Raw genomic sequence first — 16,502 nt, forward strand, 5'->3', positions numbered from 1 at the left:
GAAAAATCGGCCTTGTTCATTGCAGTGGCGTATCTACACCCAGGCCTACCCGGTGTCACAGTGATATATGTTTCCCCAGGTAACGTGTTTCCCGCACACATATCCCTAGGGATCCGTGTTTCCCTGCACACATATCACTAACTCGCTAGTGACCTACAAGTCACAGTGATGTGTTTCCCCGGGTAATATGTTTCTCCTTTATAAAGTCATGTGCAATGTACGTAGTGTTATAGCATAGGCGCGCATGCACTTTTAATAATCATAGCTAGCCATATACCTATACAACTAATACTATAATTATACATGTTGATGGAGGAAATCAAGCCATTCACTGGCATTCAACTATAACTGCTAAACTGTGCTGTGATTTGGCTATGTATAGCTATAGCATCAGTTTAATAAAACAGTAGCTACAAGTACATGTACAATAAAATACTATCTCTAGTTATATAGAGTAATTCATGTGATTGCAGCTATGCATAACTAATCAATGTAGCTACAGCTTTGGCATGCAGTCAGTCATTATCTACCCCTTTGCTGGTTCTATCTGGGGTTCCCCAAGGGAGTATTTTGGGACCCCTACTCTTCATTATTTACGTGAATGATTTACCATCTTGTGTTACCATCAGTAAAACTTTACTATTCATTGACGACACAGATTTATAATACTGTTTGTAGTCCTGGAGATATTTCACTGTTTCAAAATGATTTAGACTCAGCAACTTTGTGGAATACGAGATATAATATGTTCTTTAATCCAAAAAAGAGTGTCTACCTATATTAATGCAAAAGTCATCACTAATTACAAAATAGCTGACACACAAGTTTTAACAAATAGTTCACATAAAAATCTCGGTATTATAATATCATCAGACCTATCTTGGGATCAACACTACAAAAACATAATCCCTAAGACCTACAGAATGCTAGGACTGCTCCATCGCAGCTTTAGCAAGCATCAAACAGTGACAGCCAAGAGAATTTTGTATATTTCCTTAGTGAGATCGCAAGTTATATACTGTTCAGTGATTTGGACACCTAACCATATCAAGCAGGAGCGGGTCCAGGGGGGGGGGGGGGGCTTCAGCCCCCCTTCATATTTAGGCTTTACTTAATCAATATGATGCTGAGAATTATTGTCTTAGCATAATTATATGATCACTAATAATACAAATACTCATAAAACCACCTTATAAACATCTTTCCAAGGTATTATCAGTGGATTTATGCTAAAGTTTATGCAACAAGGACCTGGATCAGCATTGGAGGTGCACAAGATCGAGATACTCTAATAGAGCAGTCAGCTAACTACTCTAATAGAATATTCACTGGAAACATGTAGCTAGTTGGTTCTGTTATGAATTTTTCCAAATCTGCCTGCACCTATACATACAATGAAGTGCATTGGTCTGTTTAAAGGGCTTCATTCATCTACTTGTGTAGTTAGTATGTATGGCAATACTTAATTCAGGTACACAATTTCCATTGAAAATGCTCTCAGATTCAATCTTGTATTGTTCAAATTTCAAAATTTTCCACTTTCAACATTATTCTAACATGCACCTATTCAGTGTTGTGCAATTGTGAGAGGGGTGCATCATGTACTTGGTTGTCTGTACCTACCCAAACTTTTCCATTAGCAAAATGCTTCAGAGAGCCATACCTATAATCTAAAGGCAGTATATATAATCTACAGGAAGAAAATATTATGAATTTTATGTGAGAATGTCTCCAAATTGCAGTATTTTAGCATCTATTTTTCAAACTTTCCTGGGGGGAGGGGGGCATGCCCCCAGACCCCCTAGTTCCAGCATGAAGAGATTAGTACCTTGAGTTAGCCCCCCTTTATAAATCCTAGATCCGCCCCTGTCAAGGACATCACACTTATTGAGCAGGTCCAGAGAAGAGCAATAAAGTTTAGTTTAAATGACTATAGTTCATTAGTATAGCTAGCTAGTACAATTATTATATTAGCTTATAAAGTAGCTATATAGCTAGTTAGCTAACTATAGCTATATACATGCAATATGCATGGTGTCTATTAGCTAGATACTAATATATCTACTGAATGGTTTGATCGTGTACTGTTTGCAACTAGCCATAGGACCTTGGAGTTACTGCACGATGTGCAACTAGCCATAGGACCTTGGAGTTACTGCACGATGGCTATATCTTAGTGGGAAACACGGATCCCTGGTGATATATGTGCGGGGAAACACGAATCCCTAGGGATATGTGTGTGCGGTGAAATATTTAAAAAAACGCTCCGGAAACACATATCACTGACAGCTTTTGGGGGGAAACACGGATCCCTAGTGATATGTGTGTGGGGAAACACGGATCCCTAGGGATATGTGTGCGGGAAACACGTTACCCGGGGAAACATATATCACTGTAACACCGGGGCCTGGTTAATTTGACTTGTGCCCTGGGAAATGCTTTCCACTATCACTGTTTAATAACCACAAAACATTAATGATTGTAAAGAATACTTATGCAATGCTGATCCACATTAAATCAAGCTTTTCTTTCCAGAGGAGAAATGGTGATCTTGAATTAGTTTCGATTGTGGTATTTCCAATGTAAGGCACTTAATAGAAAGCTCACGTGACTACCAACTGCAGCATCGTGACAAGGACTGAATGAATGTTTCATGGTGTGGTGAATAGCGCCCATTCAAGATTAAGTCAAGTTCAAAATTCTGACGTGAAGACGCGAGCAAGTTTTGAGACATGCACCCCGCACGCATGGCTGTGTGATGCCTTGGTAGATGATAGCTAGCTACTGACTAGTCCAAAAGTATGGAGTACTTGTTTAGTCAATGTTTTCATTTGTTCTATTTGTAGGTTGACTACTGTAGTCCACAGTTGTCACGTGATCGTATAAGCGCCTGGTGCTTTAAATCCAAGCCGAAGTTTCGAGTATTATGCATTGCTGTATTGTATGTGTGAAGAAGACGATAGTAGTTAACTTTTGTGTCTAGTGATATTAGTTATCACTAGTAACTTTTTTAGCTATGAAATCACCATGAATAAGCTATAAATTTTATGAATTACACATGAATTTACCCTGAAAAGCATTCACAGTATATTCATAGTGTTGGGAAATTCCCATGAATTTTACAACAGTCTATGAAATTCCTATGAATTTACAAACATGGGTGACATCAGTGATCCTGCATTCCCTACGAAAAGCACATGAATTCCTTTGTTACCTATGAAAATAATTTTTCCACTTTATATGGTTGTGGAGACTATATGAAAACAATTTTATCACATCTTGACGCTCTATGAAATGTACATGAATTTTACAAGTGGATATAATGCACCTATCAATGTCAAGCCCCACCCCACCCAGTACGGGCTATGTGGGGCGTTAGGAGGGGATTTGAACTTAAATTATGCCCCCAAGGTTGGGGAATTTGAACAAGTGCTCTATAGTAGCATAGATCCTTTACAGTAGTTTTATACGTGAAGCGCGAGAGCACACGTGATAAAACTGCAGCACTTCGTGTACCTTTGCCACTGTGGCTTCTATTTTTACAACGCGTTGGTTGTCAAATCCCCCACCTCATAGGGTGGGACTATGTTGGGATTTGACCTGATAATTCACCCCCAGGTAGGGGAATTTGACTTTCCACTTGATCAAATCCACACTATATCCCCACCATAGGCGGCTAAAGCCCCCCTCGGTCTGCTGAGGGGGGGCTTAGCCCCCCCTCAGAATGATATCACACCGAAATTATGTTTCTTGGAGTGGGGCTGAAAACCGTGATAAAGATCGAGATACTCTAATAGAGCAGTCACTCTAATAAAGTAGTCAGTGTGTAGCGAGCTATGAAAGGATTTTTATGTAGTTTATCAGCTAGAAATGGTAGCTGGTGAGGTGGAAAGCTCTTGTCAGTTGTTTGCGACCTTTTTTTTTTTTTTTTTTGATCTCACCTTACTAAACTATAGAAATAAGTCTGGGTCAGCCCAGCCCCCCCTCATATCAACTACTTCCTCCGCCGCTGATCCCCACCCTCCCCGTACTGGGGGGGGGGGGGGGGTCTTAACATTGATAGGTGCATAATATACATCACATTGATGATTTGCCATGCTATACAACCTATGAAATAACCATGGATATAACTTTTCTGGAATAAAACCTATGAAAACTCCATGAATTGTTAGTAACTCTAATTAATGTGCAACCAGTCAGTCATAGCAACAGTGAAAGTACTAGTAGTTTTAGCTTAGTAATTAAAGAAGTTTAAAATGTGTAGTTTATAGTAAGGAATCTATTTAACTCTTGGGGCTGGTTTTGTTTTGTCTGGCTGTTCGTCTAAAAGCTCACCTGAAATGCTAATTATCGCGCGATGTTTTGTTACACCAACAAGGGGTAGTCACTTCCATACCGCCAGTTGATACACTTGCGACCAGGATCAAGAATCTTGATCGTCGAAATTTTGCCTTGATCGCTTGATTTCACCTATAAAATAGCCTTGATTCTTGATCGTTTACCATAAAAGCCTAGTAAATTTCCGTGTCGCTAAAACTTAGCTTTCGAAGGTGTTTGATCATCACTTTTGCGGACGTCTTGATCGCTTGATTCACTGTGCAAAAACCTCTTGATCGCTTGATTGAATCTTGATCCCGGTCGTAAGTGTTTCAACAGACAGTATTGAAGTGACTACCCCGCCTTGACCAACTAGCGTGTGGAACAAGCCACACACGCTTGTTTATCAGAGTCAATTAGTGTTCTACTAGCAAACATGGAAGAGAAATACTAATGTAGTTTGTAAAGATGGGAACCTCGCGAAAGGTTATAATGTAGCTTAAGGCCCCTATTCGGTGATTATTAGTTTCTCATCCAGCCTTTCTAATTATTATGATGCGGGCGGGAGGGTATTACTATTATGCCACTATTTAACACACTGATGTTACAGACCTTGTCCAAATTGTCTTTCTTTCTTACTACAAACATTTCCTTCACCAGCTGATTCTAATTTTCGTGATCGCCAACTATTTTTCGACAGTCAACTGAAAGCCTGCTTTGATGAAGTCGATAGAGCATGATTGCAACTGGCACTGCAGCAATTTGCCAAGGAAAACAACAGTTCTCCTGGTGATATATAGCGCATTGTAGCGTTCATTACAGAAAATTGCATTGTCTTTGCAACTACCGGCCATGAGCGGTTTGAGCATGCGCGTGTTTTGAATAATAAAATGCGTACAATACAGGGTTTTGGTATTTGCTAACTAGTGATGATCCTACCATTCCTGGTATACTTGCCGTAAATGTGTGTATAATTCCGGTTATGCAATGATTTGACTGACGCGGAATTGAACGGCTTCGATACCTGCGTACTGTTATACCCGGTATTGCGCGCATTTTATTATTCAAAACACGCGCATGCTCAAACCGCGCATGGCCAGTTGTTGCAAAGACAATGCAATTTTCTGTACTGCTGATTGCACGAAACTTTAAAAATTGCGTGACGCATGCGTATGTGCGCACACAAGATTTAAAAGCATTTTGTTTCACGGAACAGGCTGCTGATGTCGGGGACTAAGATTCCCAACTTAAAAAACTTGTCCCGTGAAACAAAACATTTAACGTCTTTTGTGCGCATACACGCATGCGTCACGCATTTTTTAAAGATTCGTGCAATCAGCAGTACTGCGGTTTTCCAAGTTCTTGCAATGCAAAGCGTCATGCGCTATACAAGCATGTACGTGTGCAGTTGTTCAACAGTGGATTTTCAGTGACAACTACTGACTCACAGGACTTCAAGGATGCCTAGCATACAACTCAACAGCCACAGAATATTACAGGTGTATTTAAAGAACTGCGCATACTGACACATTATTAGCGCATGACGCTTTGCATTGCAAGAACTTGGAAAACCGCAGTACCGGGGTTTTCAAGTCTGTTGTCCTATGTATTTTGGCGCATGCGCTTAGCAGTGCGAAAGAAATGGCAGATTCAAGTGAGATCAGGTAACTGTGTATGCCCTATTATGATGGATGATTGTAAATGTGGTAAAACTATTACTCACTGTGTTGTTGTGACTCCTTTATCACCAGTGAATGGCCCTTCGGTTAGTAGGTTTTTAGCGCATGCGCAATTATAATAGGACAACGGACTTGAAAACCCCGGGTACCGTGTATAACAGTCCGCAGGTATCGAAGCCGTTCAATTCAGCGTCAGTTAAATCATTGTATAACCGGAATTATACACACTTTTACGGCAAGTATACCAGGAATGGTAGGATCATCACTAGTTAGCAAATACCAAAACCCTGTATTGCACGCATTTTATTATTCAAAACACGCGCATGCTCAAACCGCGCATGGCCGGTAGTTGCAAAGACAATGCAATTTTCTGTAACAGTCCACAGGTATCGAAGCCGTTCAATTCAGCGTCAGTTAAATCATTGTATAACCGGAATTATACACACTTTTACGGAAAGTATACCAGGAATGGTAGGATCATCACTAGTTAGCAAATACCAAAACCCTGTATTGCACGCATTTTATTATTCAAAACACGCGCATGCTCAAACCGCGCATGGCCGGTAGTTGCAAAGACAATGCAATTTTCTGTAAGAAGAATGCGGGCGGTGGATGAGAAACTAATAATCACCAAATAGGGGCCTAAATTGAAGTGAAGGAGGCATTCAGTTCATATCGCAACTTGCACCCGCCTTGCGTTCTACTATATAGCAAATAAGGAAGAGAAATGCTAATACAGCTTATAAAGATGGGAACCTCACGAAAGGTGAAGTTTGAAGTGAAGAAGACCATCCTAGGAATTCATACCACAACTTCACCTGCCTTCTCTAGCGGTAAGTAGTACATGAAGTTATTGTAGATGTTTGCCCTGTTGTGGTACTGAATAGCTACATTATTTTCAGTTACTTAACTGTTAGTATGCATTCCAGTATCCGAGATTTTTTAATAAAAAAATTCTCCATATATTCCCCAATAGAACTCTGGCACAAAACAACAACTCGCGTTTAACTTGGGATTGCTCCGTAGTCCGAGCTCCAATGAGGATGAAAATCGCTATGGGGTTTGTCCACACGCTGATCATCATGAAAATCTTAGTTTTGTTGTGCGCGTTTCATATAATTAAGTTTTGTGTTGTTTTGTAATCTTTTCAAGCCTTGTAATGTATGTAGAATGCTTTAAAACTTAAAAAACGTAGTGTCGGGTGGAAGGTAGTCACTGTTGCTTACTTTAAAGTACGTAGTTACTTTGCTCGGGTTAGCGATTTTCAGCTCCAGAGCAGTTTTCTGATGGCTGTGTCATCAGCCTCAAAAATACAAACTACTTCAAAGTCAGCATAACAATGCTGTAATTGAAACCACAACTCCACCTTAGGTATTGTTGCATCTTTGTGGCACCTCCACTTTAGTTGTTTACCTTTATAAGTTGTTAACTTGGTGTTTTTACTTACTTGAGATAGCCTCTTGCCTGTGGGTATGCACCATTGTATTGAGAAGTGTGCAGTAGGTGAAACATATTTGTTCATTACACAGCATACAAAGATAACTGAGATCCGATAACATCTGAAGTTACTCTCATTATATGTACAAACTTGCAGCTAGAAGCAACTACAGTTTCAAGACAGTCCAGATTGCTACATGGCTTCCTGATTCAATTGTGCCTTTTTTTTTCCTTTAAAATGTATGGGGAGCCCCGGAGAAAAAAATGTACCTTTTTTCAGTTTTAAAGCACTGTGCATGCCAAAGTAGTTAATTCCAACCCAACAAACTATATATTTCTGAGATCGGCAATCAATACTCTATCTGTTGAGCATATAAAAAGTCCATTTTCCAAAATTTAAAAATCGGGCTGGAATGCCTACTGTTAGGGCCACAACTGTTGTCTATAGTACATAAGTTAGCACCCTGAATAATTGCAAGGAACTTTTGTTTAAGATGCAAATTCCAAGGGTTGCCACTATACCAGATCAAATGAGGTACATAGAAAGTGCTACATTGCATTATTACATGTTGCTAGTACAGCAACATTGGTGAGACCAAGGGAAAGAATATTAATCGGTCTTAGGAAAAGTAAACATGTTCACTTATTGGTGTTGCCATACTTCCAACACCTGAATCAAAGACTAGTTTAATTGCACATGCTGTCTTGTGAGTAGTGTCAAGTGTTTGATGAATCAATACAAATAGGTCTTTCTGTGTTTGATGGCTCCAAGTAGCAATAAGTAGCCATAGGGTATGTATGACAAGATACAAATTCAAATCTATAGCATTTACATACTTTTCAAAATTAACCTATAGTTTATGAAATCACTTAATCACCTGACATGTTAACTTAGTCACCTACACATGTTCACTTAGTCGCCTGTGTGCCCTCAAGAAATTTTGTTTGTGATTTTCTTTAAATTAGCAGAACTGCATGGCTAATGTTTGCTGTCATGAATTATCGAGTAGCATTTTGGGAGCAGAGTTGGACTTTATTTCATCTTTAATACTTATTGCTAATACTGTAGTACTTTTTTCTCTGTTTCATTTGAATAAATGGTAGACTAAGCGCATCTTAGCTGTATCTATTACTCTGGTTACAGGTACCTGCCCCTCAAATAATTATTGCTGTGGGTGCTATAGGAACTACAAGTGTTTGGCTGTTTTTATTCTTTTGTTTTGCTCTTTAGCCCCATGTATTAGCAAATGAAATAGATGGTTTTATTTTCACCTTACTACAAATACCAGTATATCTGTGTTTAATTTTTAAGTCTTGAATTTACATATCATTTTGTTTACGTATATGTAACTTATTAGAAACTGTTTAACATATGTGCACAAGTCAACTTCGATATTTATATGCTGTTAGCTACTCTAGTGATTCCAGAACTTTCTAATAAACGTTTATTAGCTACATGCATAATAGCAATGCATAATCTATTGGCAGATTTGCGATCCATTATCATAGTATGGGACATGGGTATAATATAATGTCTTTCAACTGTTGTAATTCATGATAAGTTGTAATTACACTGAACTTCAATTTGTAGGTGTTTTGGAGCAGCTACTTTGTGATTCTTAATAACAAACTGTCTGGCATAGACATTATTTCATGATGTCAGATTCAGAACACTTTTGTAGTATCTCGTAGGATGTTCATGTAAATTTCATTGAGAAGTTCACAAGATAATCATGTAATTTTCATTGCTAAATTCATGTAAATTTCATTAATGTTTTCATGTAAATTTCAGTAATAAATTCATAAGAAATTCATGTAAGTTTCATAGAGCACTTTATGGAGTATTCATGCCATATTCATCCATTGTATTGTAGTAGTTTCATGATCAATTCATATGGGAGTCATGGGATAATAATTCATATTAAAGTCATGGTGTTTTCATGTGATTGCTCATGTGTAATTCATAGGGTGCATAAAATTCATAGCCTATGAAACTGAAAGTATTCATAGGGTCATAAATATGAATAACCCGTGAATTTGCGTTCATAGGAAAACCATGGGTTTATGAGTTAGTAGTGTATTTTGCATACAGTTAGTGTATAGGTATAGCACATAGATAGTAATGCACAACACATTAAAGATGTTATATCAATGCCCATATGAAGATGGGCATGTGTATGTGGCTGGGTGGCTTGCCCACCCAGTGTCCTGGTGAAATAAGAAGTCTACATACGCCACTGGTTCATTGACCTTTAGCTTTGACTGTGGTCGCAGATCGTAGTACAGTGTATATTGGAGTGAGACCCCCTTGTTGTTTAGTAGTAAATACAATCAACTTTGGCACCTACAATGATGCGAGTAACTGGTACGTTGGTTTTTCATCATGCAATGCACCTATCAATGATTTGCCCCACTACTATGAACACGGGCAGAAGTGGGGGCTAGGCGGGGATTAGTGGGGGAATCGACCTCAAACCGTGCCCCAGGTGGTGGGGTATTTGATGCTACGAGGGCACGTAGTCAGGTGTTTCGTGGTCCTTTATTGGGGGATAAGTGGGGGATTCGACATCAAAAGTAGCCCCAGGTAGTGGGGATAAGAATTTTTAAATGTTCAAATCCCCACCTCTGCCCGTGTTCATAGTAGTGGGGCAAAACATTGATATGCACATAATTATCATTGAAATTCAATTAAATTAGGCAGGTTATATAGAGCCGGCGCCGGTTACACTGTTTTGCCGGCAGTAGAGGGTATCCACCCCAAAAACACCTTCGCTGTAAAAAAGGCGCGCCCAAGAAACTACAAGTACCTGGAACCCAATGTAAAAAACAAAAAGAAAAATCAGCTTAGCTGAAGTGAAAAGTAACTGGTAACTTAAAGAGCTGATATCTGAAGCGGCCAAGAATACAATTACTAAAGTTTAATCCATGCAAGAACACCTTGGCTATAAAACAGGTGTATACATGAAAGTAACTGGCAACTGAAATGGCTGATATCTGAAGCGGCCAAGAATGAATGGTCATATACAACTAATTCAAAAATTTAACACTGAACCTTTATAATTCAGCTGTGTTCTATATTCACTCTTGCTGCATCGTAAAGTAATTTCTTTTAACTCTAATTGGCTGGTAGTTTGGCCGCTTTTTTAAATAGTCAGTATAATAGTGCAAAAAAGGCGGCCAAATTACCAGCCAATTAGAGTTAAAAGAAATTACTTTACGATGCAGCAAGAGTGAATATAGAACACAGCTGAATTATAAAGGTTCAGTGTTAAATTTTTGAATTAGTTGTATATGACCATTCATTCTTGGCCGCTTCAGATATCAGCCATTTCAGTTGCCAGTTACTTTCATGTACACACCTGTTTTATAGACAAGGTGTTCTTGCATGGATTAAACTTTAGTAATTGTATTCTTGGCCGCTTCAGATATCAGCTCTTTAAGTTACCAGTTACTTTTCACTTCAGCTAAGCTGATTTTTCTTTTTGTTTTTTACATTGGGTTCCAGGTACTTGTAGTTTCTTGGGCGCGCCTTTTTTACAGCGAAGGTGTTTTTGGGGTGGATATCACTCATTTTTGTCAGTGATAGACTCTATATTTGGTTTAAAAGGTAATTTTTTTGGAAATGAGCAATTAACATTAATGCAGAATATTATCTTGGAGAGTCAGTAAAATCCATACATAATAATGATTGTTTCATAACACCGTAAATTCGGAAGTATGAATTTACGGTGTAGTATGACTGTTCTATTAGAGTAAATTTATCTTTACTGCCTGCACGTGATGAATATATCTCATATCTGTGCATGTTAAATGCTTCAGACCCCTAATTAAACTTGCAAGTGCCTAATTAGTTCACAGTTGCTACACAGCTATAAATACATTTGTAATTGTTATCATCATAATCATTTAACCATTTTTTAATATTTTGGTCGCAACTTCAGGATTAGAGCAGCAAAGAAAGGAATAGAGGACTCAACCATCAAGACTTGTATATGGGAGATGGAACAGTATTGCGATGGACAATGCCGGTACTAACCCCTCAAGGGTGTTGCAGTACAGTATAGATGCAAGACCAGAGCCTCGATCGTCACCTTTTGACTGTGGTCACAACTTCAGGATTGGAGCAGCAGAGAAAGGAATGAAGGACTCAATCATCAAGACTCGGGGAGATGGAATAGTATTGCCATGGACAATGCCAGCACTAACCCCTCAAGGATGTCACAGTGCAGTATCGATACAACCACTCCAACCAGTGTATAAGACCAGAGCTCGATCATCACCTTTTGACTGAAATTTTTATACTTGATGAAGCAATTAAAACAAAAAAGTTGTAATACTTATACTTTCCTAAGGGAACATGTCCCCAGAGTCCCAGACTCCCTTGCCTGTTCAGCAGAATAATAGGATTGAGCCTTACTACCACGTTCACCTTTATTCTTGGCCTGAATGTACATATCAGCAACATAATACAGTAGCTGTAGACAGCAACATAATACAGTAGCTGTAGATAATGCTAGTTAATGGCCCTAGGCAGAGCTATAGGGCTGGGAATTTTTCCCTACTATCATACTATCATAGTAGTTCTTCTTGCAGTTCTTTGCCTGGCCATCATCAACTGCTGTCCATCAACTGCTGTCAAAACATTAGTCTCGTCCCCCAGACCCTTCCTCAAGCATGCTTATCACACAAAAATAACTTAGTTTAGTAGTGTACAAACAATTATTCATTGACAGCTTATACTACACTTACCGCATTGTTGAACCATGTATACCACCAGAATCCACCAGATTGACAACTAACACGCGATCTATTTAGGGGAAATCTCGTGGAAAGTCCCTAATTACCTTAAGCGGACACTCGTGATACGTGGTTTTAAATTGAATGGTTTAAGAATGTAACTGGATGGTGAGGCGTACTTTAATCGGCTCGACTTTACTGAGAAACTCGAGCCCCTCGTGAGAAACTACATCGCTTGAGCAACGCTTGAAAAAGTAAGAGTCAAGAATACTGAGGGACTCTATGATATATGCCGGTCTTGAATGCTAACGAAACGAGGAGTGAAGTTTGTGCAACGTGTCACATCGCCACACACTGATTCACCGTGTTTGTGCGATAGGGTTTTTGGACCTGTCCACCAGATGTTGAAAGGAAATTCATTCCAACTTGTGAAGTTATTGGTATACTCATTGTTGGGGTCCATGGGGACATCGATGATCATTTACCAGTCAGCTGTAAGTAATGTCACAACAGAAGGAAAGGAACCATTTCCATACCCCTATGGCATACTGATTTTCCAGGTCAGTTTATGTACACCCAACCACAGAAATGTAGAACTTTGGTTGCAGGTGGAAAATAAACACCTTTTTACTCAGTTACAAGAGATTCACCCAGCTGGGATAAAATGTTGAAGTGAATGTCATTAGTACCTACTTGCGGTTCATCAGGTATTGGACAATTCCAAGTGTCCAGATTATGCGGTTGTCCTCATGTTCAAGTTTACACGTTTAGGCAAGTTCCACAACATCCTATAATCTATTACTATATCAGTGTGGAATAATGCTTATATAATATTTTTCATATTCCAGGCTTTAGGTATGTGTATTGTATTTAACACCTGCTTGTTGGTTTTTGCAGGCCATCTGGTCATACTGGTTTATCCACTAGCAGTTGAATGTGATCATGGTACATATGTAAGTTGAGACCATGCAGGAACAAAGATGAGACCATGCAGGAACAAAGATGAGACCATGCAGGAACAAAGATACAGGTGTCATGAATTTCAGGTCAGTTGACATTCAGAGGAATTGTATTATTGCAATTGTACTTTTTGTAGTTATCAATTATCAGTGACCAGTTTGTGATAGCGTACTTTTGTTTGACTAATGACCAAATGTTCTGGTTTACATGCTTACCCAACAGTTATGTTACTCACTTAACCTGCATATGGGATATATATTTTTAGTTCATTTTGATTATTCATCCTTTATTGGTACAGCCCGGCATATTGATTTTTTGCACATTCTCTTTTTAATTCAGTGCCTGCTGGATTGTTTTGTCAGATATCGAAACAGATGTCTTTGGTGTTGCGACCGATGTTCCAGGTCAGTTTGCATGTGTGTTTAATTTAAGGTTGACTTCAGTGCCTGCTTATTCTTTTACAGGTCTCGGTATTGAGTGTCATGAATTTCAGGTCAGTTGACGTGCAGAAGAATTGTATTATTGCAATTGTTGTTTTTACAGTTATCAATTATCACTGTATACTAGTGATGTGAATTTGCAGGTCAATCTACTCAGATGTATCAGGCATAGTGTTGATGGGTTCGAACAAGTATCCAGTGTAGACTGTAGTGGCATCAAGGGTGTTAATTTCCAGGTCAGTTTACATGTTGTGATGTTAGTGATTTTTTCCTAGTACCCAGATATTAAGTGTATTGTATTTAATGCCCACCTGTTATGTTTTTAAATTATGGTATATCAGTGTAGACAGTGCAACAGTAAGCCTTCTGTGTTGTAGTAACTATTTGTTTCATAATATTATGCTGTTGTCCCAGAATGGCACAATTTTTGGGCAACCAGTGTGAAGTCTAGTGGTACAAACATTGTATTATGACCAAGTTGTGATAGCGTACTTTTGTTTGACTAATGTCCTAATGTTCTGGTTTGGCTAATGTCCTAATGTTCTGGTTTAACATGCTTACCCAACAGTTATGTTATTCATTCACTTAGCCTGGGATATAATTTTTGTTCATTTTGATTATCCATGCTATTATTGACACAGCCCGGCATATTGATTTTTTGTACATTCTCTTTTAATTCAGTGCCTGCTAGATTGTGTCATCAGATATCGAAACAAGTGTTTTTGGTGTTGCGACCGATGTTCCAGGTCAGTTGCATGAGTGTTTAATTTAAGGTTAACTTCAGTGCCTGCTTATTCTTTTACAGGTCTTAGTATCGTCATGCTGACATACAAGAAATCATCACTATTGTTGGAACTATTTTTAGTCAAGTCTTGATGTGATGTTAATTAACGTTGTTACACATTGTTGTATGTTTACCATAATGGCAAGAAATTATCATGGCCATCATGAAATTTGAATATTGTGTAAGTTGTGTGGACCAACCCCAACTCATACATGGTCACTGGCAAACCACAAACCACATTCGAGCCACAACACCACCAACCACATTCGAGCAATCCATTACAAAATTTTGTTGCACCATTTGTGTGTGCATAATACTTAATGAAAGCCACAACACAAGCTACATGGTACATACTACATAGAGGTGGTAACCCCTAAAGGCTTGTTACCTTTTGTATTCACCTTACCGGCCTTTGTGGTTAATCTATTAAAAATTACATGTAAATAGAGAATTGAAGAGTATGCTTAAAGCACCTTCGCTAGTGATTTTGTTCTTCAAACCATAAGACAACTGGCGATTTATAAACGCTCGCATGGGGTGTGGTACTAAATGGAATTTAAAAGATTTCTGCTTAAAACGCCATCCCTAGGGAACTTACGGTTCAGCACGCTGTCACAACTTGTTTATCAGGCATTAGAGTTTGTGTCCACGTCGTGTCTTTAAAAGTTATTGTAGGGATTAGAGATTGATTGAAGAAAATACGCGTATAGGCAAACCAGGATTGGATAATGTCAGTGCTAGATGGACTATACAAACACGACTATGTTGACTGGTATAACGTGACAGTAGTTGTAACATAAGGTAGAGAAATAAAGTGAAATACGCCTATTTTTTATTTTGCGATGGTTACTTTTTTGTTTTAGCGAGGTCGCAAGAAAACTATAACGACTCCTAAAGATTTTTTATCACGTAACGCAATACAAATCTATTGAGAGATGTTGCGTAATTTAGGACTAATATTGCGAAACCGGCCCTACACGTAAATAACTCACAGTAGTGGCCGCGCGTCTTTTAATTGGGCGTGCGCTTTGTAGTTTCTTGGCCGCGCGACTCACTACCGTGAGTCTTGATAATACTTACAATGTTACGTGCATTTAAAAAACTTGTACAAAAAACCTAGGAAAGCGAAAAAAAAGTTATCTAAGCGAGGGCTCGAACACGGGCATCCGTACTCATAAGCAATGTTTGTAACGATTATGCCACCGGTGCTGCAGCTCGACATCTCCTTTAGTTTCTACCTTATAAACATCCGACTGAAGTGACTTCTATATATAACAAGAGTGAAGAAGAAATCAAAGCTGAACCCTAGCCTACCCTAACGCTAAGGAACTACTTTTCGCGTCCCCTAAAGTTGAATGTTCGGGGCAACCTACTAGACGCGTGTCCTAAAGTTGAATGCTCGGGGAAACCTACTATAGACGCGTGCCCTAAAGTCGAATGCTCGGGGCATATTGGACGCGTACCAACTCTAGCTCGCCTAGACATAACTGGTTTGTTTGATAATCCAGCAAATGATGGACTTGTGCCGGTAAAATAGCCGTTCACGTTCGTAACCGGTGCCGGTAGCTACTATATCCCGCCTGATGACTAATTACGAAAAACTTTTCGCGTTGAGACATTATGTCCTACCCCACTGGAGTTATATGCTCCCTTGTCCATAGGATTCGATGCGCTCCTGATATTATGTTTTGCTACAAGCACTGATAAAGCTAACCTAAATACTATGATTATAGTTCAACTCACCTCTTTCAGGGCAATTAGAAGCATGCGTAGCAACAAAAATTACCATGATCAGCAAAACTCGATAACAGGCGGTGACACAGTGGTAGCTGGCCATCTTTCTGAAACTGATGCCGGATCAGTCGTTACTGCAATTCTTTCAACACGTTAGGTTTCCCAACTTGCTTGACTATAGCTATATATATACCAGCCGCTACAGACAGGAATAGTGCAGCACAACAGAATGTGCTGAGTAACACCACACATCCTTTACAGGATCTATGATAACACGTAAACAATCGAGAGAAAACAATTAAACAGATAATCGGGCAGGGAAGCTTGGAGCGCATGCGCCTTCGTAAACCAAAGTCAACCTTTTTTTTAAGCGCAGTAGCTTCATTGTCATAATATTATGCAACTGTTCTATAC

At 39.0% G+C, this 16,502-nt stretch overlaps 2 protein-coding genes and 1 long non-coding RNA gene across 8 annotated transcripts in view; 2 read left to right on the forward strand and 1 right to left on the reverse strand.

The window, feature by feature from the left end:
- LOC136240161 (epidermal growth factor receptor-like) overlaps nt 1-16,341 on the reverse strand; it is a 93,959-nt gene extending 77,618 nt beyond the window's left edge. The window contains exon 1 of the mRNA XM_066031060.1: nt 16,098-16,341. Coding sequence (XP_065887132.1) covers nt 16,098-16,191 — 94 coding nt within the window. The 5' untranslated portion in view covers nt 16,192-16,341. The remainder of the gene's footprint in view (nt 1-16,097) is intronic.
- The window catches only part of LOC136240184 (uncharacterized), an 82,327-nt gene that overhangs the window by 28,862 nt on the left and 36,963 nt on the right, over nt 1-16,502 (forward strand). The window lies entirely within an intron of this gene.
- Nucleotides 12,214-14,516, forward strand: LOC136240926 (uncharacterized). Of its 6 annotated transcripts, XM_066032001.1 has the most exons (9): nt 12,214-12,495; nt 12,550-12,730; nt 12,779-12,941; nt 13,068-13,216; nt 13,470-13,534; nt 13,595-13,623; nt 13,714-13,806; nt 14,252-14,316; nt 14,383-14,516. In XM_066032001.1, exons 4-9 carry the CDS (start codon nt 13,173-13,175, stop codon nt 14,444-14,446), a joined length of 360 nt encoding a protein of 119 aa, XP_065888073.1. In that variant the 5' UTR covers nt 12,214-12,495; nt 12,550-12,730; nt 12,779-12,941; nt 13,068-13,172; the 3' UTR covers nt 14,447-14,516. The 6 variants fall into 6 exon arrangements, 5 of the variants coding, with proteins under 5 accessions (XP_065888073.1, XP_065888072.1, XP_065888077.1 ...); XM_066032000.1 differs by having other exon boundaries at nt 12,219-12,730; XR_010694027.1 differs by having other exon boundaries at nt 12,221-12,730; nt 13,267-13,534; nt 14,376-14,507.

The sequence above is a fragment of the Dysidea avara genome, chromosome 12 (assembly GCF_963678975.1).
Source record: "Dysidea avara chromosome 12, odDysAvar1.4, whole genome shotgun sequence".
In the NCBI taxonomy this organism is placed as follows: Eukaryota; Metazoa; Porifera; class Demospongiae; order Dictyoceratida; family Dysideidae; genus Dysidea; species Dysidea avara.

What these genes read in the sequence shown, in the direction of transcription:
- LOC136240926 (XM_066032001.1), top strand. Translation starts at nt 13,173, where the DNA reads ATGAGACCATGCAGGAACAAAGATACAGGTGTCATGAATTTCAG. An exon ending in TGTTGCGACCGATGTTCCAG is followed by an intron (nt 13,535 to 13,594) that starts GTCAGTTTGCAT and finishes ATTCTTTTACAG; the next exon opens with GTCTCGGTATTGAGTGTCAT. An exon ending in TCAAGGGTGTTAATTTCCAG is followed by an intron (nt 13,807 to 14,251) that starts GTCAGTTTACAT and finishes CTTTTAATTCAG; the next exon opens with TGCCTGCTAGATTGTGTCAT.